This window comes from Aquarana catesbeiana, linkage group LG13, assembly GCF_042186555.1.
Source record: "Aquarana catesbeiana isolate 2022-GZ linkage group LG13, ASM4218655v1, whole genome shotgun sequence".
NCBI classification, from domain to species: domain Eukaryota; kingdom Metazoa; phylum Chordata; class Amphibia; order Anura; family Ranidae; genus Aquarana; species Aquarana catesbeiana.
The window spans coordinates 192,811,867-192,837,936 of NC_133336.1; the positions used below are offsets into that span (position 1 = coordinate 192,811,867).

Sequence of the window (26,070 nt, forward strand, 5' to 3'; positions counted from 1 at the left end):
AAACAGTTCACGGGCTTTGTTTATTTTGTTTTATTGAGGGGATTGAACTTGGATGGGGTAAAGGAAATATGGGATGCCCAGTAGAACTTGCTTGGGACAACTATATACAGTCCAGTATTTACTCTCCATTTCTTCTCCTGCACATGACTTCCTCTCTAATCTTCAGGTCTTTCTTCTCCAGCACATCTCTTCCTCTCTAATTTCCAGACACAGCTAGCACAAAGTGGTTAGGCCTAACACTGGCTCAGCCAGGCCCGTAGCAATTTCCCTTTGCAGGCAGGGATCGCGGGCCCCTATAGTGTAGCAAAATAGAAAGTATCGTGCTAGCTGTCCTACACACGGCTACTGAGCCCAGTAACCCATCTTCATTCCCCGCCCGCCCTCCTGGCTGCATCGGCTTCTCTCCGCTGCCCCCCATTCACCACAGTCCACTCTTCGGTTTCTGCACCCATCTCAAACTGCAAACTCCCAGTTCTCTCAGTTGTGCCTCTCCAGTCCTCCTGACAGTGCTTTACTCACCAGCCCTCCTGGCTGCGACCAGTTGTCCTCTCTGGAGTCTCTTAGCAGTGCTCTCTCCTGTCTCTCCTCCAGGATCTCTTCTCCTCCTGGCTGCAACCGAGCCAAGGCCCAAGGGGAGCACTGACAGCCTCCACACTCTCTCACTCCAGCTCTTCCACCCAACAACTCCTCCCCAGCTGGGCTGAACCAGGGTATTTAAGGAGGCCTGCCCCCTGCCAATCCAAGTTAGGGACTGGTCAGTGCTCCTCAGTATACCCCAGACAGTTCCACCTCTCCGCTTCTCCTCTCTTTCCAGAATCTTTTGGAAAGAGGGAGGTCTTGGTGGTGCTGCCTGTGAGTCACCAGCTGCTACACTAAGCCACTCCCAGCCCAGAATGAAAACAGGACTAGCAACCAGCCAGACCTGCCTACATTTACCTACTCTCTCTAGCACACTGCTAGAGGGTGCTACACCAGTTACCTGTTTCCGTTGAAAACTTCTCAAAGATACTCTCTAGTGAGATGACCTTTTTTACCGGGAGGTTCTCTATACCCGTCCAAGTGTTTCTCTGCTGAACGGCCTCGTTTCTGTTATTAGAGAGCCAGCAGGCCAAGACAGAGTCCACCTATATTGCCCCTTCACAGGGCCTTAGCCCCCCCGAAAGGGTTACTCTCCCCACATTACATCTATCAAAACCAACCTTTGGTTTCATCAGTCCAGCGCTGTCACCCAAACACACCAAACAGATCAGCATGGGAAGCAAAAGGGTAGACGAGTATGTGCTGCTGGTGGGGGCATCATTATCTGGACTTGATGCTTGATACTGTATTTGCAAATTTCAAGACTTTACTTTTAAACGGATCACTTTTCATATGTTCCAAAACACCTGCATGGATGTTTGATTTTGTCTTATAGCTTATAAAAGCTGTACAACTGGCATTGGGAATCTGGTTGTTGTCTATCCCTTCACTTGGGTATTACCATTATGTCAGAGAACCAAAAACATTAAAACACAGAGAGAAGATAGACTCACCCCTTCTTGTTGTAGAAGAAGATAATGGCAGCCAGGCAGGCTATAATCAGCAGGAGGATAATAGGCATGATTTTGAGCAGCATATATAAAGTCTCCGAGGCCTCTTTTTCTGTGGAAATAAAATCATCTGCATCTTGTTTACCTTAAAAATTCTAATACCAAATGCACATAATTAAACCTTGATAGTCTGGGGAGGAATTAAGGCTACAAAAATATGGAATGCACCATCCAAGAACTAAATTTTATGGGAGCAAGAAATACTTTTTTTCGCAGTACGTTCCGCAAAAATAATAATTCACATATAAAATGAACATCAACAAATATTTATAAGTAATTAAAATCAAAATAGATTTTTTGGAAAAAAGGTGTGCACACACTAATAGGGTATTAGTAATAAATTGTATGCAAGCTATGGATAGAGCTGTGCCCTCATCAGAAAGATTCAGTCTCTTTATTTCCTCTGGTTTTGTCACTGGGACAGAAAATTATGGTAAATCCAAAAATGTTACAGTCACCAGGACAGGAGGTAATCTACTACACCTGATCTGGTGACAACTCTTTATTGAGACATTAAACCACCAATTGCAAAAAAAAAAAAATTCCCCCGGGAGCTTTATGCCATAATGTACTAGTATGCACAGAATAATGTGATGTATTTTCAGGTCAAACAATCCCTTCCAGCGAAGCAGTGTCACGGGCACTTCCATCTTTGGCCAGTCCCCCTTTTTGGGTTCAGACTCTTCGGCCACTTGTTTGGCCAGGCCACGATACTGTCACTCCTGCACATGTCCAGTGTATCACATTATCGCAGCTCAGAGGGGTGCCGTAAAACACACACTGAGCCGCCTAGGCATATCTTAGTGCACATTAACCGATTGCCCGACCGCCTCACGCTGATATACGTCGGCAGAAGGACACGTACAGACAGATTAACGTACCTGTACATTGCCCTTTAAGAAGTGGTTTGCAGTTTCCGCCGCGACCTCCGTGAGCGTGATCGTGGGTCCCACGGACCTGATGTCCGCGGGGATACCCGCGATCATCTCACGGAGAGGAAGAATGGGGAAATGCTAATGTAAACAAGCATTTCCCCGTTCTGCCTAGTGACCGGACACTGATCACAGCTCCCTGTAATCCGGAGCGGTGATCAGTGTCGTGTCACATATAGCCACCCCCCCCACAGTTGGAATCATTCCCTACGACACACTTAACCCCTTCACTGCCCCCTAGTGGTTAACCCCCTCACTGCTAGTCACATTTACACAGTAATCAATGCATCTTTAATTGCACTGATCGCTGTATAAAAGGTGAATGGTCCCAAAATCATGCCAAAAGTGTCCGATGTGTCTGCCATAATGTCGCAGTCATGAGAAAAAAAAAAAAAATACGCTGATCGCTATCATTACTAGTAAAAAAAATAAATAAATAAAATATATTAACAAAAATGCCATAAAACTACTATTTTGTAGACGCTATAACTTTTGCGCAAACCAATCAAAGACTTATTGCGATTTTTTTTACCAGAAATATGTAGAAGAATACGTATCAGCCTAAACTGAGGGAAAAACATTTTTTTATATATTTTTTGGGGATATTATAGCAAAAAGTAAAAATGCGTTTTTTTTTCAAAAAATAGTTGCTTTTTTGTTTATAGCACAAAAACTAAAAACTACAGGGGTGATCAAATATGACCAAAAGATAGCTCCATTTGTGGGGAAAAAAGGACGTCAATTTTGTTTGGGAGTCATGTCGCACAACCGTGCAATTGTCAGTTAAAGGGACGCAGTGCCGAATCGCAAAAAGTGCTCTGGTCTTTGGCCAGCCAAATGGTTCGGGGCTTAAGTGGTTAAACGCAGACAGGCAGGGAGAAGCAGTTATGCAAGAAGAGACCAATATGGCTGGTGGGAGGTGCTGCACATAGCTTTCTGAAAACAGAAGGCTGTGGTAACACCCACACGTGATGCTGAGCCTACATCATGCACAGAAATGATATCCAAGAAATGAAAGTTGGGCCAGAGACAGTCAGGCTGGGGAGGACAGTCCTAGATAACGTTGGATGTGCTCCAACAAGGAAATGAAACATGTTCTTAATCAGAAAAACCAAGTAAAACAAGGTTTGATAAATGCATTCATTTTTTTTCCTGTATAGGAAAATACAGAGAACCTCTTGCAGTAGCCAACAATCACATTTTCAAAGCTCCCAGAAGATGTGGTATGCTATAATCCTATATAATGCCTTCCAATAGAGCAGACTCACCTGGAAGTCGTACAGAGAACACAATGGGTTCTGTCCACGACCCATTGCCTGCCAAAGACGTCACTCTTATCATAGCAGAATAGTTGCCAGGTTGTGCCACGTTGATGTACACCCCCTTGTGCTTTTTGAACTTCTGGCGGGAAACACATACGACAGTTGATGGACCTTCCTAATAAAAAAAAAACAAAAAAAAAAAAACACAGCAACATATAATCCAATGTTTAATATGTTTGTGGAAATGGAGGTTTGCAACATGTGCAAATTTCAGAATTATATTGCAAAACATTAGTAAACTACCCACACAAAGACCCAACTACTTATCCAATTGCCCACACATCCAAACACCCAACTAAGTGCTGCTTCCAATAATACTTTGAAAAAAGAATGCATCACTGTAAACACTTGAAAGTGTAATATCTATTATAGATACCAATTATTCAATATTATTTTTGATCAGCCAATAATAGCTACACATGTGCAACAGAAATAAATTATAAAAATTTACAAAATACGAATTTCACTCTATCCAGAGAGAACAGAGAAGCTGGGTTATATGCTAGTGCAATGAAAAATACACAGTCTGTAAAGGAATAAAGAAAAAAAAAAAAAAGAAAAAAAAACAAACAAGCAAGCATACACAAAAAGAATTTAGGAAAACATAATAAGTGTGTCTAAAGACTGACGAGGTTCATGAATGTAAAAAAACCCTGTATTTTACAAACAAAAAATTGTTAAGCTGAATCAATTTCTTCAAATCAATAAATCCAAGTGAGTCTTACTTCATTTTCCCTTTTGTACTTGATCTCATATTTCAGGATTAATGCATTTGGATTGGGTGGCTCCTCCCACTTCATAAAGATGGTATTGTGGCCAGCAGACTGCCATGATATATTACCAGCAATGTTGTCGGCATGAGCTGCACAGGAAAAAAATTATATATAGAAGATACTATGTTAGCGGTCTAGCGATAGTAACAGTACACAAAGCAGGCGCCATATAGATCATTAGATATCTCAGCATTTTCAAACTTGCACTTTAAGCTCAACAGTTGATTTATGATTGATTGGTCCAGGCAATATTAATGTTTTTTTTTACCCCCCCTCTACATTTTATACACCAGGTTTTTTCAGTCTACATGTATAAAAGATGTGGTACTGCCATGGGTGCAATCAACAGGCCTGTAAATGGATCGTGATTTTTACATGGATTTATTGTAATTTATAATGCGGGACAAGCAGACCTACAGCATTGCTTTTTATTACAAAACAATCAAAACCTACAGTATACCTCCAAATTTCTTAAATGATAAAGAGGGACACCTTTTAGCACACACAATTTAGGCAAAGAACACGTCCCTGCCATGGTCCCATTTACATAGACCATAAAGATCTAATATGTGGAAAATGATCAGCTAAACCCAACAAGGACATCATCTCCATTTTCCTTTATATTGTTTTTTCAAAATATCAAATGTAGTATAACTGTATAAAAGGTTGGATAAGAAGTTTAGTGCGACATAACACTTTTGGAAGTAAAAATAGTATATTTGGAATAGAGATGTACACATCAGACCAAAAAGAAGGGACAACTGAGGCTACATGAGGGAAAGAAGAATTTGGTCTCAGCAGAAGAACAGTCCCTCCAAAATGAGGGACATTTGGGAGCTATGCCTATAGGTATTCGATAACTGTCTGATTCTGGCCAGATTGGGTGAATATCCTTATAGCCATGAGCATACAAAAGACCAGCAGACTTCCACATTCACTTCTAGCTGACAAGCCTAAATGTTTCAATTAGCCAGGACGGATTTTCTTTTTTTTTTTTTTTTTTTAAACTCTAGAGGGCCTTCCGATACCTATAGCTAGCTTACAGAGGCCTCATTTTATATTGCTTTAACACAGAGCACATTATCCATTGGAAATGGTCCATGAAGAATTTGTTACCAAACCAAACCTCAGGGTCCTTCTAAAATTAAGGCAATGAGTAGAGTAGCCCCACTACTTAAATGGTAAATAATCATTATTATTTAAATATCATGACCAAGTTTTACGTATATATTTTAACATGTGCAATAAATTATTATTGATGCCATAAGCGGTTTTGCTTAATATTTTTAACTGACAAATATAGTGGTTAGTGGAGTTTGAATCAGATGTTTTATCAGTATAATCATTTACAATGAGCGCTTAAAAAAATAAATACTTACGGTCTGACATTGTTCTAGCAAATACAAAAGTTGCAGCGCTGCACCCAACCGTGTCTGCTGCGTGGTTGCAGGCGTGGATGTCAATCCGATACTCTGTGAAATGTCTGAGGTTAGGTATGACCATTCTTTCTCGGAAGATCTTATCCTTATAGGTGTAAGGCTTGAAATCTGTGCCAGTGTTGTTGATGGTATGACTGACGGTTCCTTCTGAGAATGAAGCGTTTCCATGACCATCTCCACTCAACCCTACTACATCTCTTTTCTTTTTTTGAGACCTGCAAAGACATTTACATTTCTGCATGTAGAGCTCAATATGTCAGGTTAATATTTATATTTTACATTGGAAGCAAATAAACTATAGAGCAGGGATATGCAATTAGCGGACCTCCAGCTGTTGCAAAACTACAAGTCCCATCATGTCATTCTTGCGGCTGTCAGAGTCTTGCTATGCCTTATGGGACTTGTAGTTCTGCAACAGCTCGAGGTCCACTAATTGCATATCCCTGTTATAGAGTATTATGCACAGGGTGAAGTTAGAGTTAGGTATTCCTGGCAATGAGGAGAGTCCTAAAATTTTTATAATAAATATATATATATATATACACATATATTACACAATATATATATATATATATATATATATATATATATATATATATATATATATATATATACACACATACATACACACACATACATATATATATATATATATATATACACACACACACACACACACACACAATGTGACAGAAGGTCCGTGCTATCTGGTAAGCGACCAATTTGCCTATAGTGGAGGTGATTGTCACTGGATCATTCAACTAATGGTGGCAGATGGTGTGGATGTGATCACAGAACTTATTTACCACATTTGTCTATATTTTTATTACTGGTAATTTTTTCACTGGTGTTCAATTCAATACTTTTAGCACAACTTTGTTTATGAACTTGCTATTGGAGACTGTGCTATATCTCACAGTGGAGTTTGCGGCTGTTTTTTTTTTTTTTTTTTTGGTGTTAGATTTAAATCAATAGCGCGGTTTTAGGTTTTTGTTTTAATTTAATAAAAACTCTTCAGATGCAATGCCAAATAAGCAGCCAATGTAGTCTGAACTTCTGGCCTGCATACCATCAACAACCACCATCACAACCTTCTATACTTTGTGCAATGCCAAATGTGCAATGCCAAGTAAGCAGTCAGTGTAGTCCGAACTCCTGGCTTGCATACTATTTGGCCTCTAACTCAAGGGAATGAGGCCAGGTAACCAAGATTTTCAAAAGCATATCAGCAACAACTCCCTCTGTATACTGCTTATATGCTCCTGTTAGGCCTTCTTTTATAGCATGTGTGCTCAACGTGTGGCCTTCCAGCTGTTGCGGAACTACAAGTCCCATCACGCCTCTGCCTTTGGGAGTCAAGCTTGCAACTGTTAGCCTTGCAATACCTCATGGCACTTGCAGTTTTGCAACAGCTGAAAGGCTGTGGGTTGAACACCCATGTTTTATAGTGTCCTGCAGTGGGGGGGGGGGCTACCAGGGTCGCCAAGGTTGCATGTGCAACTGGCCCCTGGTGTTTACGCCACCGTAAGCACTGTTTTTAGCATGAACCGCATTACCATCTATTGTTCCCGCTATGCATGTGATGTTATTTTGATATTACAATAAAGATATTGAGGAGAGCAGCAAATTCTGGACTTTTAATTCTTTCATGGTCTTACAGACAAGCTGTACAGCAACCTCAAGTCATACTCGCAGAAAAGTGGTTTTAACAGTTCGCCTGGATAGGCACGAAGCTCTCAGCATCTCCCACAGCACCTCTGGCTAGCATTTCACTATGCAGTGGACGAGGGTCGATCAGCAGCTCTGTAGTGCCCTGCACCTCTCTCTCTACCCATGTGGTCAGCAATTCACATTCTACAGTGGAGAGGAGGAGAGGGGCCTCTGACCCAGGTAGATACCGGATTCAGAACAGCTCACTTGTGTACGGAAGCCGATTCCTTCACAGGTCAGAAGCCTGAACTTGCAGAAAGGAAGGCTCATCTACCATGATGTACTAGGAGCCTTCTCTACTCTGCTCAGTGTCATCCTAGGATGGAGAGGCGGAAGTGCACACAACACAATTAAAACAGACAATAAGAATTCAATTTATATGGGCTGCTCCCTTATTTAAGGAAAGTGGATCTTTTGCTTCAGCCTGCACAGACTCCTCCACAACTGAAGTGGTCAACATTGATTTATATAAAAGGCGACCTAGCTCACCTTTGATTATTTTTATTGATTAAAGTCACCTTCCAAGGAGGCCTATTTAAAAAAAAAAAGTCAAGTATTACTAGCATACATTTTGTACATTACATTTATATGCAATTACATCACAAACTTGGGTTATTTTTACCAAACATATAATAAAACAAATCATGTATAACTTTGACCCATCACCTACTGCCTCCACGCTGGCTATTCATCACATTAAAGGAATACTAGGGAGGTTCAAAGGGACAGAGAAGGTAAGGGCCATGCCACACCAGCAATCCTGTCCCTGGTGCCAATTCGCCAGCAACAGGGTCTTAATGGAGGGCAAATGCCCATCTGGTGCCTCCCTCACTGTCTGAATGAGTAAAACTGTTGGTCCCTTGCTGACAGAGTGGTTATAAGATGTCCCTCATCGGCAGTGGCTCCCCATCTGGACAACCGGGGAACATCATGATTGTTTTACCTTGCTCTACATAGATATTATGGCACTGGCGAATTGAGACTTTCTGCTCTAGGGTGACAAAAAAAAAAAACTCATTCATTGTGCATCAATGCATGGGAAGCATTATCACCCTTGGGGGCTTATCCTCTAATTCAGTCTACAGGCTAATTAAACTAAACCTAATCAGGAACTGTTCAAACTCATCACTAGGGGACACACAACCGCACGTTATGGAACTGGTGCATCAGCAGAAAGCCAGTGCTCAGATTTCAATGAATAAAAAAAAAAAAAAAAAGTATAAAAAAGGAGCAGCTTACTATTCTTACAATATGAAACACTAGGCAAAATGTTTTTGTTTAGGGTTTGAATATACTTCAGGAAATCCTAATTTGGTTTGAATGGAAAGTGGATTGATGGAATGCTTACTTGGGAATGAAAATAGTGTTCCTTAAAAAGTTCTCAAACTTTTTCTGAAAGAATTCCTCATCCAGGTCCAATAGCTGGCCGCCATTTTTTTGACACGGGCAGCACTTATCCTCTGAATCAATGTCATTATCATCACTGTCAAACCTGGTATCGGCACTGCTAGTTGGAAGCTTCAGACCTGTGTAGAGAGGATGGGAAAATCTTAGTAAAACATTAAAAAGGTGTTTTAAATCCATACCAGACCCTTATCCGGGCATGCAGCCCGGCAGGTCAGGAAAGGTGGGGGGGGCTTATCGGAATCTGGGAGGGCCCCTTTAACCCATTCACCCCAAAAACGTGTACAAAAGTAATAAAAACAAGAGACAAGGTTTTGACAAATCCTTTAATGAAAAAAATAATAAAATAGGGTCTGGTAGACTTTTGGGGGAGGGACCCCACGCCGTTAATTTTTTTAATAGACGGGTGCCGGCAATTGTAACCGCGAGTCATTTTAATGGGATGAGACTTTTTTTTTTTCCTCTTTAGAACTGTCATTTTCATGTTCTATGCATGCGACAGATGTGCCACTTTACAGGCACATTAAGGGGACCCCCCCAGGCGCGATTTTTAAAGGAATTTTTCATTTTTATTGTTGCAATTTAAGCCCAATTAAAATCACTGCTCCTGAAAAAACATTAAAAAAAAAAATGATATAGATATATATATATATATATATATAGATATATAGAGAGATTATAGATATATATATATATATATATATATATATATATATATATATATATATATATATATTTATTAAATCTCCCAGACTCCATACCCCTTGTATGGCCAACTTGCATATAAGCCTTCAAAATGGGCACTTTTGAAGGCTTATATGCTTTCCTGCTCAGCTCCCATAGACTTTAATGGGGTTTGCCATTCGGGTTAGAACATTTCACTTGTTTGGGAGCTCTGCTGCGAACCAATCGGGGGGGGGGCCCATGTTCAGCCCATGCATATTCACGAGAGAGATCACCAGCAAAAGGAAGGTTCCTCTATATACATCTTTAGTTCAACCTTGTTTTGAGTACTGTGTTAAGTTTTGGCAGCCTCACTTACAAAAATATACTGATACGACAGAATGGGTCCAGAGATGGGCTACAAAAATAGGTGAAAGGTCTGGGGATAAAACATATCAGGAGAGACTTCAGGAACTTAATATGTACAGTCTGGAGGAAAGAAGGGAAACCTTTGAATATGTCAAGCAGGTAAATAAGGTCCAGGAGGACAGTATTTTCAATATGAAGCCAAGAACAAAAATACTTTACCAAAAGATTAGTTGATGCTTGAAAGACTTCCAGCAGAGGTAGTTGGAGTCAGTTAACAGTATGTGGATTCAAACATGCTTGGGACAAACCTAGATTTATACTCAGGTTGAACTGAATGGACTGGTATCTTTATGTAGTACTACTCCTGCAGGGGCCGCTGGTAATCGACTCTCCTATTCCTGCACTGCCAGGCAACACGCATTTTCCACTTGCAGCCAGACACAAGAAGTCAGTCCCATAACTTGTTTTTGTTGTTTTTATTAGGGGATAACAACTTTGATGGGCGTAGGGACTTATGGGATGTCCAGCAGATGATAAACAGAGCAAAACTTGGGGACAATCTTCCTCTTTCTGTACAAAAATCCAGAACTGCTTCCATCTGTACAAACTCACAGTCCTTTGAAGATTAAATTGCAAAAGTCACTTACAGAATAAGGGCCCTGGGCCCTCCTGCAGGAGTGTATCTTGCAGGAGTGTATCCCCCTCCCTCTGTGGATCTGGTCCCAGGTCCAGTACTCAGTATGTCCTACCAGCCCTCCTGGCTGCTTCAGAGATCTCTTGGGGTAGAGGATGAAGGGATGAAGCACACAGCTGTCCCTCCAGAAAGCGGGACTACATATGGCAGGCTTTCCCCTTGTAGTGTCCTAGAGTGTGCTAATGTACTCACTGCCCTTTCCATGCTCCCATTGCTCCTAGGTGGTGGTCCTAAACACCTCACTGCACCCTAAAACCAGGCCAAGCCTCCAGCCTTTGGGGGCCCCCTTAGACCTAGAGTGTCCCTCAAGCCCAATCGACAGACTTCTCAGCACTCCATCTCCATCTTCTACCCAACTCCCCTTGCCAGCATGACTCACCCATACACAAGGGCTGGCCCAACCCCCTGCCAGGCCCACTGCCTCTGGATTGGCCAAGCTCCCCTGAATAAGCAGAAAGACCCTCCTAGCCTCCGCCCTCCAGTTTCCAGAACAATCTCTAACTTTCCAGAACCCAGAACCGGGGGGGGGGGGGGCACCAAAGACCTGCCTGTATGAGTCATCCAGCTCTGAACTCAAATAAACCCTGATCCAGATTCCATGACTCATACTTAACCATGAGCCAAACTGTTTTACCTGCTCTAACACTAGTAGCACACTAGAGGGTGCTACATTTATTTAACCCTACCAACTATGCAACTACAAAAGTATATACTCAGATAAAAAATGGGGCAGACTTGACGGACCACTTGGTCTTTTTCCGTTGTCACTCTTTTAGGTTTCTAATGCCATGAAAACCTGCATATAAGATGAAGGGTCGGACTCATGAATTTGATACAAGCCTAGTCTTTCAGTAATTTCTTGCATGTGCCTCTGGTCTGGTTTTACCCCAGTGCAGCCAATGATTGTTGGACTGAAAAATGGAGAACGGTACTGCCCCTGCGCCCTTATGCTCCTCATTGCCACTTTGTCCCTCAAAAAGATAGAGGGTTGCAGTTGGGGCACTGCCCAAGATCGGGTTCTTTTCCTTGCAGCAGACACAGGTCCATATAGTACAGATTGAACAGGATTTGTTATACTTGCTAGCGAAGATTTTATTTTGCAAGTAAACACCCTCCTTTACATGTTCCAATGCCCACATGATAACTTTGTGCTGGGGCCAAGCTTAAATCACAGTTATTGTGTTTTGAAAATAACAGTCTATGTACCTGTTGAACTTTGAGACAACAGCCACCATTCACTGTATTCACAGAATTTCTACTCTTTAATGTCTCAAAGAGTACAGATTAAAATGAACGAGCCACCACGAATTACGCAAGGAATTTGGTAAACCACAGCAGTGACGATACCGTGATTGCAACGAGCAACTTAAAATCACTTTTTTTGTAAGCCAAAAACACTACATTTAACGTATTTACTGTGCAATTGTCATTTTGTGGAAAATATTATGCAAACTAAACATTAGGAAAGATAGGCAAAATGGGTTGTTTTGGTTATGGAGGTTTCAGTATATTTTGACATCAAAAACATCATGTTTCGGATTCGTTGGTTCTTAAAAAGTATTTAAGTATTTTTACCACCAGGAGGACAATATTTGCACGATTTAGGAAAAATTAAACACTGATATCTCCCATTAGATTTTAAATTAGTCACTCTAATGTGGTAAATCCCTCTAACCAACCTTTGGTGCAGTAGTCATTATGGTATAGCGCCTCATCTTCTGACAACTGCTGCCAGAGAACCAAGTAGTAGCTGAGGTTTCCATTACGTTGAGTTGGTGGCTTCCAGCGGACAATCAGATGGGATGAGGAATTTGACATGATCAAAACATCCTGGGGAACAGTTGGGGCTGCAATAAAGAAGTGGCAAAATGCTAATAATTTTAAGTCCATAAAAAGGGAAACCACCTGTAAATCTTAACTTTATACATGCATGGCAAGGCAAAAAAAAAAAAAAGATCCTATTGCATTTTACTAACCTGAACTTACTAAAGTGAAATATGACCATCTGCCCATGAATTACATCACTACTAACATACAAAGCCATTCACAACTCTGCCCTGAGCTATATCAAACTTGTCTCCAAATATCACCCAAACTGTCCCCCCTCCGCTCCTCTCCAGACTTCCTGCTCTCAAGCTCCTTTGTATCCTTCCATGCTCATCTTCAGGACACCTGCAGAGCCTCTCTCATCCTCTGGAACGCTCTACCTCAATCTGTCCGGCCATCTCCTACCTTGGCAGCTGGTGGTTGTTTTTTTTGGGGGGGGGGGGGAATACAACCACCCCCTGGGCAGTCGGCAGCAGCTGTGCCCCCCCCCCCCGCATGGCGGGGACGATTGGACATCAAAGCCCCGCACTTACCCCATCTAGGTAGGGGGCGGGCAGGCAGCAGCTTTCATCCCTCCTACTCCTGTGCATCACAACGGCTTCTACCATGCGTCTTCTCCCTCCTCCTAGGTGTCCAATAGGATCACCTGTCCTTTCAGCCAATCAGGTGACTGGTGCCCGCTTCCTGATTGGCCGGGAGGAGTATCAGTGTGAAAATAGTGAATATTCATTTGCTATTGTCACACAACTAGGTGGGCTTGGAGCACAGTGCTTTGTCTGACAGGCCTCAATCTGTCTGGCTATCTCCTACCTTGGCTGACTTCAGGCGATCCCTGAAAACACATCTCTTCAGGGAAGCCTATGATGCCTCCAACTAATCTTTTATCCCTTCCATCAGCTCATTCCCCACTGTTGCAACCTATTGTACCACTTGCCCCAGCCTATTAGATTGTAAGCTCTTTTGAGCAGGGCCCTCTTAGCCAGTGGCTTTTTTTTGTAGGGGGACGGGGGGGGGGGGGGGGTGTGGATGGTCTTACATCAAAGCCCAGTCTTTACCCCATCTAGGTAGCGGGCGGGCAGCGTGTTCATTTGCTATTGCCACACAACTGGGTGGGCTCGGAGCCCCCCTATTTTGAAGCCTATTAGACCCTCTAGCTCCAAAACAAAACAAAAAAAACCACCTCATTGGAATCCATGCATCCGGCACCCTGTATGTAGATTACACATGAATGGGGGGGCAGCGCCCGTGCTCCCCTAGTGGACGGGCCGCCAGTGCTCTTATATTTTATTGTAATGTAACTGTACTGTCTCCCTTTTATATTGTAAAGTGCTGCATAAACTGTTGGCACTGTAGAAATCCTGTATAATAAGATTAGTCTTGATCATAAAATCTTAGATCCAAGTTTTTTTTTTTCATAATTGTAGCAGTGAAAAGTTTTTCGTGGTGTATGGCTGCAGTACAGCTTTAATCTTAAGTGGTCAAAAATGCACAGGCTTTCCTATGACATAATTATATTTGCCCCTTATTTGCCATGCTTTTTTTTTTGTCTGGGAAGGATCCTAAGCCATAGAAACTGTGGCTAAGAGGTCACCTGAAGCCAAATACATACAAAAAAAAATGTGTAGAAGATGTATACTGTATTTATTGGCGTATAACACTCACTTTTTCACCATGAAAATCGGGTGCAAATAGCGTGTGTGTGTTATATGCCAATACTTCAATTTTAGCTGCCTCAAAGGGGACAGGGAGAGGGGCGGGACGAGCGCCGTCAGATTACATACAGCGAGAATCTCCTGTTTACTTGGCGGCCTCTGTAATAGGCTGCACTGATGGCAATGGTGGGGCTGCTGCATTGATGGCAATGGCGGGGCTGCTGCATTGATGGCAATGGCGGGGCTGCTGCATTGATGGCAATGGCGGGGCTGCTGCATTGATGGCAATGGCGGGGCTGCTGCATTGATGGCAATGGCGGGGCTGCTGCATTGATGGCAATGGCGGGGCTGCTGCATTGATGGCAATGGTGGGGCTGCTGCATTGATGGCAATGGTGGGGCTGCTGCATTGATGGCAATGGTGGGGCTGCTGCATTGATGGCAATGGTGGGGCTGCTGCATTGATGGCAATGGTGGGGCTGCTGCATTGATGGCAATGGTGGGGCTGCTGCATTGATGGCAATGGTGGGGCTGCTGCATTGATGGCAATGGTGGGGCTGCTGCATTGATGTGGACTGATGGGGCTGCTGCATTGATGTGGACTGATGGGGCTGCTGCATTGATGTGGACTGATGGGGCTCCATTGATGGCACTTGTGAAGCTGCAGATGGGCATTGATCAGGCTGCATTGATGGCAATGGTGGGGCTGCAGATGGGCACTGACCCTTATTTTGCTTCAAAGTTCCTTATTTAAAATGTAAGTTTTTTTCATGAAACTTCCCTCTTAAAATGAAAGTGCGTGTTATACGCCTGTGCGTGTTATACGCTGATAAATACGGTATATATCAATTGAAGCCACCAAAATTTGAAAGTAAAAAGGTTTGTAAAATTGTGCAAAAGTGGCATTAAAAGCATTTTCACTGAACTATTTTCACTACTGTGTTTCGCCTGGAATAAGACCAGGTCTTCTCCGCTCTGAGCACTGCTGAGGGAAGGGCTGAGATCCCCGCTGATGTCAGCCCCGCTCTAAGCACTGCAGAGAGATGGGCTGCTGACGTCACCCAGGAGGAGGAAAGGAGAAGATCTCCGGCGGGTCACGGGAGCACCCAGAGGCGCTGTAAATATGGTATTTTTGACAAAGTTACAAAAGGAAACACACTGGGCATTGTATAATCTTTTTACAAAATGGATTATATATTTTTTACAAGGATTTTTACTAGGGCTTATTTTCGGGGAAACACGTTATGTTCTTTAAGAGTCAGTTACCTGCTGGCTTTGTTCTAATGTAAACCACGTCACTCTGTGCTCCAAAATTCCTCCCTTCCTCTGCAGTGGTGAGAGAGATAGCCCGGACATAAATGGCATACTGGGTCCATGGTTTCAGGTTCATCAGTGTGACACTTGGTTCTTGTCCATCGTTTAAAGGCAGTTCCACATCTACCACGTTCCAGCTGTTCGCTCCACAGGCATCTTGGCCCAGGTGTTCCGTTATGTTCTGAAAGGGACTAAAACAAAAAGCAGTGGATAGGATTTCCTTGGAATTGAATTCTACAAAATTGACGGGACTAGCTGTAATCCATTACATAGGACAATAAAATGTGACACCAATCCACTTATGAAGGAAAGAACATTCATCAACTCTGGTCTTCAAGATCCTGCAAGGGAATATATTTGGCAATTGTGGTTATTTTTGGGCAACATCAAAGACCTGACCTTGGGAAAAACTGTCCTACTTTGACCTCCCACATGCAGGATGTTTCCAATACATATAAATAAGATAACACCTTAAATATGAAGAATTCACTTTTTTTGTCTCCTATTGACACTAGACTATTCTAAGGATCTTTAAAGAAAAAAAAAAACAAAACACAATACTTATAACCTGCCTTGCCTTTTTTGTATGGTATAAATCATCAACTATCATCTGCTATGATAAAAATGCCAACATGAAATTAATTTTTAGACCGAGTGGATCAAGAAGGTATTTTATATATGTCTTCCTAAGTGGTATCAAATAAGAGAGATACAGGTGGTTTACCAACTTGTACTGATCTAGGACATGCTTAACTATTTACATAGAACAGAGGTCTCTAAACTTCCCAAACAAAAGGCCAATTCACGGTTTTTAAAGGCTGGATTGACACTGTTCCATGTGCATGTAGCAAGCATGGTAACACACACACACACACACACACACACACACACACACACACACACACACACACACGTGTAGGTGTGAATAGGCCTATGAAGTTTTCCTTTGTCTTTCTCAGTAAACAGCAGCACCTGGATGGAAACCACCTACATAGGAAAGAATAGGCTTTCCACTTAATGCATTTTCTTGCTGCAAATTGCAAGCTTTGCTGTATCAAAATGACAACATTAAATGGGCCTAAGACTTTAGAAGTGCTAGACTATGGCCACTGGAAACAGAAAATTAACTGGTATCGATGGTCAGTAGAAGTAAATAATGCTTCATGCTTTCTGTTCAGTGGGCGGAGGAATATTGATCCATCGTTGGCGCCCGTGGAAGGCATGGCGATCCATCGTTGGCGCCCGTGGAAGGCATGGCGATCCATCGTTGGCGCCCGTGGAAGGCATGGCGATCCATCGTTGGCGCCCGTGGAAGGCATGGCGATCCATCGTTGGCGCCCGTGGAAGGCATGGCGATCCATCGTTGGCGCCCGTGGAAGGCATGGCGATCCATCGTTGGCGCCCGTGGAAGGCATGGCGATCCATCGTTGGCGCCCGTGGAAGGCATGGCGATCCATCGTTGGCGCCCGTGGAAGGCATGGCGATCCATCGTTGGCGCCCGTGGAAGGCATGGCGATCCATCGTTGGCGCCCGTGGAAGGCATGGCGATCCATCGTTGGCGCCCGTGGAAGGCATGGCGATCCATCGTTGGCACCCGTGGAAGGCATGGCGATCCATCGTTGGCACCCGTGGAAGGCATGGCGATCCATCGTTGGCACCCGTGGAAGGCATGGCGATCCATCATTGGCACCCGTGGAATTCATGGTGTCCTATTCTTGGTGTCAGTAGGAAGAATTGTGCCCCAGTGTTGGTGTCAATGCAACAAAATGTGCACAACTTATTTTTCATCATTTGTGTCAGTAGAAAGACGAGGGCAGAATAAAACAGGAAGCAAAATGGTTCACATCAGGCCCACAGGCCTCACTGCGTGGATCACCAACAGGGATGATTTACACTCACCGAACACTTTATTAGGTACACCTGTTCAATTGCTTGGTAACACAAATTGCTAATCAGCCAATCCCATGGCAGCAACTCAAAGCATTTCTGCATCTAGAAGAGGTGAAGACAACTAGCTGAAGTTCAAACTGAGCATCAGAATGGGAAAGAAAGGGGATTTAAGCGACTTTGAACGTGGCATGGTTGTAGGTGCCAGATGGGCTTGTCTGAGCATTTCATAAACTGCTGATCTACTGGGATTTTCACAAACAACTATCGCTCGGGTTTACAGCGAATAGTCTGAAAAAGAGAAAATATCCAGCGAGCAGCAGTTGTGTGGACAAAAATGACTTATTAATGTCAGAGGAGAATGGGCAGACTGATTCAAGATAATAGAAAGGCAACAGTAACTCACATAACCACTCATTACAACCAAGGTATGCAGAATACCATCTCTGAACGCACAGCACATCAACATCGAACCTTGAAGCAGATGGGCTCACCAAAATTGTACAAAGGAGGATTGGAAAAACGTTGACCGGTCTAATGAGTCTTTATTTCAGCTACGACACTCAGATGGAAGGGTCAGAATTTGAAGTAAGCATGAAAGCATGGATCTATCTGAAGTCAAAAGGGGGCCCAACCCCCTAGCAAGGTACTAGCAAGGTGTACCTATTAAAGTGGCCAGCGAGTGTATGTTTGAGAAACTGCCATTATTATGCAGTGGTCCCATGAAATTGTTCAAAGTTGTTGGAAAATGGGATTTTTTTCATCATGCTTACCTGTAAAATCCTTTTCTTTGAGTAGATCACGGGGCACAGAGTGAGGCTAATATTCATTACCTACTGGGTTATACTTAATCTCCTGGTGAATGGACACTGGTAGAATGAGCTCTCACCCTAAAAGGGAGGAGCCCTACATTTCAGACCATAGGCCTGAATGACCAACTGTCGGACCCAATAGCCAATGGAAGCTTTGGCTGCCCCTTCTTGGGTCCTTCTGGTAAAACAAAAAAGGAGTCTGATCCTTGGATCTTCGGAGATTTAGACAAAGCAAATCTGACTGCTTGCACTACATCCAAGGAGTGCAGTCGTTTCTCTTCTGCTGAACAAGGCAGAGAGAAAAAAAAGAAGGCAGCAAAACAATGTCCCGATTCAATGAAAGGCCAACAACCACCTTAGGCAAGAAGGATGGAACAGGTCTTAACATGACCCTGTCGTGGTGAAGGATCAAATATGGTTCCCTGCACGAAAGGGTCGCCAGCTCCGACACCCTTCTAGCTGAGGTGATGGCCATTGGGTAGACTAGCGTGCGTGACTGCAAGACTAATGGAATTTCCTCGATAGGCTCAAATGGTTGTTTCTCTAACACATAGACAGTGCCAGGTTTAAGTCCCAAGGACACATAGGTGAATGGGAGGCCAAGGGCCTTTGGAAGAATACTGACAAGGCCAAAATCTGACCCCCGATTGTACTCAAAGCTCCGATTTCCACTGTAGAAAACAAAGAATTCTCCCAATCACGTATTTCCGAGGATGCCATTTTCTGGCTTCACACCAAGCAATACAAGTCTTCCAGACCTTATAATAGATCTTCTGAGTGACTGTTTTTCTGGCATTCACTAGGGTAGACACCACCGGTCCCGAGATGCCACAATCCTTTAACACCCTGGCTTCAATAGCCATGCCATCAAATTTAGAGACTGTAAATTGGGGTGGAATATAGGACCTTGAGACAGTAGATCAGGGTGGTGCTGAAGCATCCATGGCCCATCTATTGCCAATCTCATGATCCCTGGGAACCAGGGCCTTCTGGGCCAGGCTGGTGCCACCAGGATGACTGGAACCCCCCCTCTTTGAATCCTGCGCAACAAATGTGGAAGGAGAGGGATCGGGGAAAGCATAAACCAGGGAGAACTGGTTAGATGGAACTACTAGAGCATCTGCTCCGATTGTCAGGGGATCCCTTGTTTGGGAGACAAACTGCTGTAGCTTGTTGTTGAACCTGGATGTCAATAGATCTACCTCTGGCCATCCCCAATGCTGGCAGATTTCCCAAAACACGTTCGGGTGTAGGGACCGTTCCCCCGGGCAGATCTGCTAACGGCTGAGATAATCTACCTTCCAGTTCTCTACTCCCCTGATATGGACCGCTGATAAAACCAACACATGTCACTCTGCCCAGGTTAATATGTGGTTCACCTCCTCTTGAGTTGAACAGCTCCTGGTACCACCCTGGTGGTTGAAACAGGCCACTGCAGTGGCATTGTCGGACTGAACCCTCATGGGGCAGTCCTGAAGCTCCACCGTCCAGGACCGTAGGGCCAGACGTACCGCCCTAAACTCCAAGATGTTGATGGCAGGCTCTGCTCTGCCCTTGACCATCTTCCCCTGAGCTGTGAGCCCCTCTAGGGTCGCTCCCCAGCCTCAGAGACTGGCGTCTGGTCAGTACTCTCCAAGACACCAGGAGGAAGGATCTTCCCTTTGCAGGTTCCGATCCTGCAACTACCAGATTAGGCTTAAGCGTGCCTGGGGAGATAAGGAGATGGGGTAATCCAGGGCTTGTGCTCTCCTGTTCCAAGCCGATAAGAGGTCTTGTTGTATAGGCCTGGAATGGAATTGAGCATAGGGAACTGCCTTGAAGGAGGACACCATCCTTCCCAGAGGACTCATACAGAGCAAAATGGAGGGTTGCCTGGTGCCCCTTACCTGACCCTTCAGGGCACAGATCTTTACAGGTGGCAGAAATACCTTTGCCTGGACTGTATACAGGATCAGACCTAGATACTTGAGACACTGAGCTAGTCTCAAGGCTGACTCTTCGGTATTTATGACCCAGCCCAGGTTTTCTAAATGCCGCACTGTGCAGATGACACTGTGTTCCAGGGCCTGTAGTGAGTAATCTCTGAGCAAGAGGTCATTCAAGTATCTGAGCACCAAGATCCCCTGGGCCCTTAAAAGACCCAATAAAGGTGCTAGGATCTTTGTAAACACCCAAGGTGATGTGGCAAGCCCAAAGGGCAGTGCCACAAACTGGAAAAGTTCCTCTACTGCAAATTGCAGGAACCTCTGATGAGGCTGAAAATAGCTATGTGTAAATACAATTCCTTGATATCAATGTAGACAAAGAAGTCTCCCATCTCCAGCGAGGCTACTACCGAGTGGACGGACTCCATCCTGAAGGATTGGATTAAACAGATGTTGGTTCAGGGATCTTAGGTCCAAGATTGGCCTTATGTCCCCATTTGGTTTTAGAACCGTGATCAGGTTCCACCGCGGTACACTGTTGAGGTGACACACTCGTCCTGCACCACTGTTCTCCAAATGCCTGCAAATTGGAGCAGCCTTCCCCCCCACCCAATAGTGTGGAGTTGTCTCCTTCAAAAGGAGGGCTCGGTGCCAGGTTTAGAAGAGTTCTGGACCCAGGATTTTTTCTGGCCCTGGGGCTTGCCCCTGGCTCTAACTTCCCGTTGGCGGTGGAACTGCCTTGTCGCTGAAATCCCTAAGGTTTTAAACAAGGGGCACCTGGTCCTTTTCTTTCAAGGAAGTTAAGAACTCTTTCCGCCAAAATCTTTTGGATGTACTTGTCCAGTTCATCACCAAACAAACATTCCTCATTGAAGGTGAACCCTGCCAATAACTTCTTAAAGGGAAGCTCAGCTGACCTGATCTTAAGCCACACATGTCTGTCTGAGCATGTGTACAGACAGGAGAGCCAGACGAGAGAGACCTGCTGTGTAGAATCCTTTAAAAAGGCATCTACAGCAAAACACAGGGCTCAAGGAATATCTGCTCTATTTTCAGCAAGATCATTCTCCTGGTTAGGCCTATCAGGCCATATGACTTGATCCTTTAAGGACTGGCAGACTCCAATTGCTGCGACAGCTGGCTGAATAGCTGAACTGGCCAAAGAAAAGGAAGCCTTTAATAAGGACTCCAGTTTCTTGTCAACAGGGTCTTTCAAGCCCTGTGCGCTATCCACTGGACAATTAAGTTCTTGTTTAAGGAAGAGACTGCCACATCTACGGCTGGCATGCTCCATTTCTTAAACTTTTCCTCCATGGGATATAAAAGGGAAACCTCTTAGGAGGAACAAAAATCCTGTCAGGATGTTCCCAATCAGCATACACCGCCTGTTCCAACAGTGGGTGCAAGGGGAAAGCCTGTGCAGCCTGAGAAGGCTCAGGGACCCCAAAGAGGACAAGGTAGGCTCAGAAACCTCTGCAGGAGGTAACAAAGGCAGAACGCACTACCTCGGTAAGAGTCTGGATCAAAAGTCTATGCAACTGAGTGGCTGATACAAACTGGACATTTTCTGGCCCAGATTCCTCAGAAGCAGACTCATCTGCCAGGCCATACTCCTAAGTCCTTAGCATCTAGCTCTTCCCCCTTCCTCAACCCATTCCTGCTCCAAATTAGGAGGCTCAGGGAAGGGGGATCTGTCAGGCTTCCTGCCACCCTGCGGGGTGGAGGCCATCATGCCAGCAATCCTGTGCTCTATCCCTGCTAGGGCTGAGGACAGTTCATCCCTGGTGATAAAGGCACAAGCAGCAGTGTTGACTATGCACAATACCAGACAGGCGCAGCGGCTCAGATTGCCCAGAAGCCTCTGGTCTCTCAAGGGATACAACACTAGGGTTTCAACTAGGCTCCTCAGGAGCTACTGGACGACATAGATGTGCCCTTTCCTGTAGTGTTAGCCCCGCTCCTCTTGAAGACATTGCAAGCTACAAAAACGGGAGTACCTTGGTTTAGCATTTTACCCCAGAAGGGAGACCCTTTAATAGGGCTCACCAAGCCCCTATGCAACAATCCTGCTAAGCGCTTTAGCTTGCCAACCAAACACCTGGTGACTCACGTGACCTGGGTAAAGAGGGATAACCTGTTGAAAGTGAAAAGGTTTTCAAAGCCTGCTCTGTGTCCCACAGCTCTCTGCTGAAAGCGCGCGCATGTCAGCCACACTCCAGCTTAAATAAGATGGCTGTGCGCCAGGACGCTCTGCTCCTGCATGTACATGCACGGTCATGGTCCTGTGTTCACGCATGCAATGCATTTTCATGTGCGGACTAGTCACAAAAAAAAAAAAAAGACAAGATAGCAAAAGACAACAAGAAAGCTACTCTTTCCAACAGTCAGCCCAAACCCCCCCCCCCCCCCTGCGGTTACCGCTATACAGGTGTCCAGCCTTAGCTAGATTGACAGATTGTTACACACACGGGGCACCCCACAGTAAGTAAATAAGGAGGGATTTCACTTAACCGTCCTGGCACAGGGCAACCTTAGAAACTAAGAGCCCCTTCACCCATCACGGCAGGTTCCTGTCACTTGAGGACCTTCAAGACTGGTTACCCTTTTCATGTTTTAGGGTCCACTCCCTTGGACCTGTACAGCACCCTGCAGGAATGCCTTAGCTCCTTGGTGTCAAGGATTCTACTACTCAGGGTCCAGCCCAGGCGTCGCATTACAGGCAAAACCTCGCAGGATCCTTGCATCTTCTTTGCAAGGCTTGGGTACCACCTATCTTGGCCTATAAGCTTGTTTCAAATGGATCCGATTGGTCAATCCCTTGATTTATTTTAGAACCATGCTGGGACTTCAAGACCTAGAGCTTGAGAGAGCTCAAACAAAAACGTGCCCATCCACTTTGCAGACACTAGTTAAAAAAAAAAAAAAAAAACACCTTTAGTGCTTCCTGTATGGGAGGGGTTATATAGGGGATCGCTTCCTGTCTAAAAACTCTGTGTTCCGTGATGTGTGATAAAAATAGTAAGTTTTGAGTTTGATCATCTTCTCTAAACAATGTGAAAATTTATCTTAAAGTATGGACATATCCATTGGCAGGAAAACCGATAGTAAAACAAACTGCTGGCGCATATGTATCTGCCCGGCAGCCATACGTTTATTAGTAAAATCTTGGAAAAAGGGTCCTCTACTTAGGTATCCAGAGGAAACCCTTGCAGAGTTGGGAAGACTATCCTAATTACTTGCAGATAATGGTCCTAATGGGAATCCAAGTCAGGCCAGCAATGCTGCAAGTCTATAGTGCTAGTGACAACCACTAGACATGTGCACACTGAAATATTTTGTTTCGGAATTTCGTTAGTAACTAAATAAATTTATTTTTCAGACAAACGAAATTCGTTTTTATTTATTTTATTTCGTTAAAAAAATGCATTCGTCCAAAAATCCCAAATAATAATAATAAAGGTCGAATCTGTCATTGAAGGCTTATGGTGTCTGTCGAATGTTCTAAGAAGATTCGACGGAGCAGCTAAACTGTACGCCGCAATCGTACGTTTCCGGTCGAATGTTCCGCCTACAAGCTATAGTAGAATTCTAATGTTGTATGACAGTAGTAATAATTATCTTTATTATTATTACTAATCAAACATTAGAATTCTTCTATAGCCTATGGGCGGAGCATTTGACCATAAATGTCAGCTCACGGCGACTGCTTCGCCGAATCTTCATGTCGAATAATCTTGGACGAATAGAGTGAGGTTAGGCACATTCAACCTTTTTTGCTATTGTCTCTATAATGTCGAATCTTTTCTCTCTATGTAGAATAATCTTGGACTAATAGAGCTAAGGTTAGGCATGTTCGACCACAGATCGCTATTGTCAGCATCATGTCGAATCTCCCATCTATAGCGAACTGTGCCAGATCCTATCTCTCCACAGTGACTCACCTGTTGATGATATCCCGCTCGTCAGTCCTGCATACTTAAGCCGTCCCAGTCCAGATGATCTCTTCCTTCCCCTTGGTCACATCTTTAGAGACACTCTCCTGTGTTCCTGTTAAAGACTTGCTTGGCTGACATTCCTTCTGGCTCCAGATCCTGCTTTATGTTCTACTACGCAGTTCTCTGGCTCCCTGATGTTTTGGCTTGTCTGACCATTCGTTCTGGTTCCTGAACTCTGGCTATGTTTTGACTAAGTTTACTCTGTTTACCTTTTTTATTATTATTATTATACAAGTGTAATTTAACTGTACTCCTGTCTCAGTCTAATTCATGGTTTATGACACCAAGGCAGAGAAAGTCGGCTCTAAGTTAACATTTCTCATCAAGACTTACGATTCTTTGTAGTGAACAATGAAGCTTAGCAAGTCACGAGGTTCTGGCATCCTGTAGCTTTCCCATTTTAGGAAGATGCGGTCGAATTCTGTTACGTTGGTGACAAACTTCAGTGCATGAGTCTTGCCTAGGATTAAAATGGTCTGGTTGATAATGGTTTTTATGGAAATTATTTAAAACAGCTGAAGTGGATTAAATTCAAAGGTTGCAACAGCTGGGGGTTTGTGCTCCATCTACAGGTTAAAGTGTTATCTAAACCCGAAAACAAAAATTGTAACATATTGTAGCTTACAAGTCTTTAGATGTGGTGGCTACATTAGTTGCCTTTTTTTCATTGCGTTTTAATGAGTACCCATAAAGTGGCATTTCTTTTCTCTGGCTGCACTCGCTGAATACACTGTGGGGTTGATCTAATAAAACAGGAGTGGTGCAAAATCTGGTGAAGCTCTGCATGGAAACCAATCAGCTTCCAGTTTGTTTTTGTCATAGCTTAATTGAACAACCTGACGTTAAAAGCCAATTGGCTGCCATGCACAGCTGCACCAGGTTTTGCACTTTCTAGTTTTAGGGAATCAACCCCTGTACTTATAAAAGGGAGCCATGGTTGCTACTTGCTAGCCAGGCTGGACTACAAACATGTCTGACATTGTTCATCTACATTACATGGGGGGGATGGCGAGATCAATTTACAGAAGGAAGAGACATTGTGCCTTAGGGGAAGGTCTTGCAGATGGTGGACCATGGCTGTATAGTATGTGTTGGACAGTCACATCAAGTCCATCAGAATCCTGTATGACAGTATGACAATGCAAGAGGTGCAGTTGAGACCCAGGGACAGATGGTTGTCACCCTTTAACAGGAAGTGCTTGAACAATCACCTTCATCTCCAAGTACTATTTTAATAAAAGCTGCAGATTTCAAGTTCTGGCTTTAGAAATCACAAAATTGTTAAAGTGAAATTCCAGACAAATGCTAAGCCTAAACCTACTCCCACCCACATTCTAAGCCTATTTAATCCACCCTGTGAAAAGAAAGATCTGTATACTTATGTATTCTGAGGGCGCTCCAGTCTGGTCACATGATCGGGTCCAAATGGTTTTCAGTGTAGAGGAGGGACAGCCAACAACTAATGCTTCATAGTAAGCCTATGGGTTACGTTAACACCCAGGTTCAGCAGTAGTTGTCCGCAATCTCTCTTGAAGTCGGCCACTGGAGAGATCATGTGACTTGTCTGGATCACCATCAGCATAGGCAAGTATATATATATATTTTATTTCCTTTATAGGGTAGTGAGAATCGGTTTAGGCTTAGTTAGTATTTGACTATACTACATTTTAAAGCTTCTATGAGACTGTACTGATTAGGTTTAAATAGACTTTAAAAGTATATTATTTCAAAAGCAATATAAATACTAAAAAGAGATTCTGTACA

At 43.8% G+C, this 26,070-nt stretch overlaps 1 protein-coding gene across 1 annotated transcript in view; it reads right to left on the reverse strand.

Annotated features, from left to right (window-relative positions):
• Nucleotides 1-26,070, reverse strand: part of INSRR (insulin receptor related receptor) — a 137,031-nt gene that overhangs the window by 22,264 nt on the left and 88,697 nt on the right. The window contains exons 7-15 of the mRNA XM_073609797.1: nucleotides 24,640-24,766; nucleotides 15,640-15,878; nucleotides 12,575-12,742; nucleotides 9,114-9,291; nucleotides 8,255-8,296; nucleotides 5,996-6,270; nucleotides 4,569-4,705; nucleotides 3,790-3,958; nucleotides 1,533-1,641 (exon numbers count right to left, since the gene is read on the reverse strand). Coding sequence (XP_073465898.1) covers nucleotides 1,533-1,641; nucleotides 3,790-3,958; nucleotides 4,569-4,705; nucleotides 5,996-6,270; nucleotides 8,255-8,296; nucleotides 9,114-9,291; nucleotides 12,575-12,742; nucleotides 15,640-15,878; nucleotides 24,640-24,766 — 1,444 coding nt within the window. The remainder of the gene's footprint in view (nucleotides 1-1,532; nucleotides 1,642-3,789; nucleotides 3,959-4,568; nucleotides 4,706-5,995; nucleotides 6,271-8,254; nucleotides 8,297-9,113; nucleotides 9,292-12,574; nucleotides 12,743-15,639; nucleotides 15,879-24,639; nucleotides 24,767-26,070) is intronic.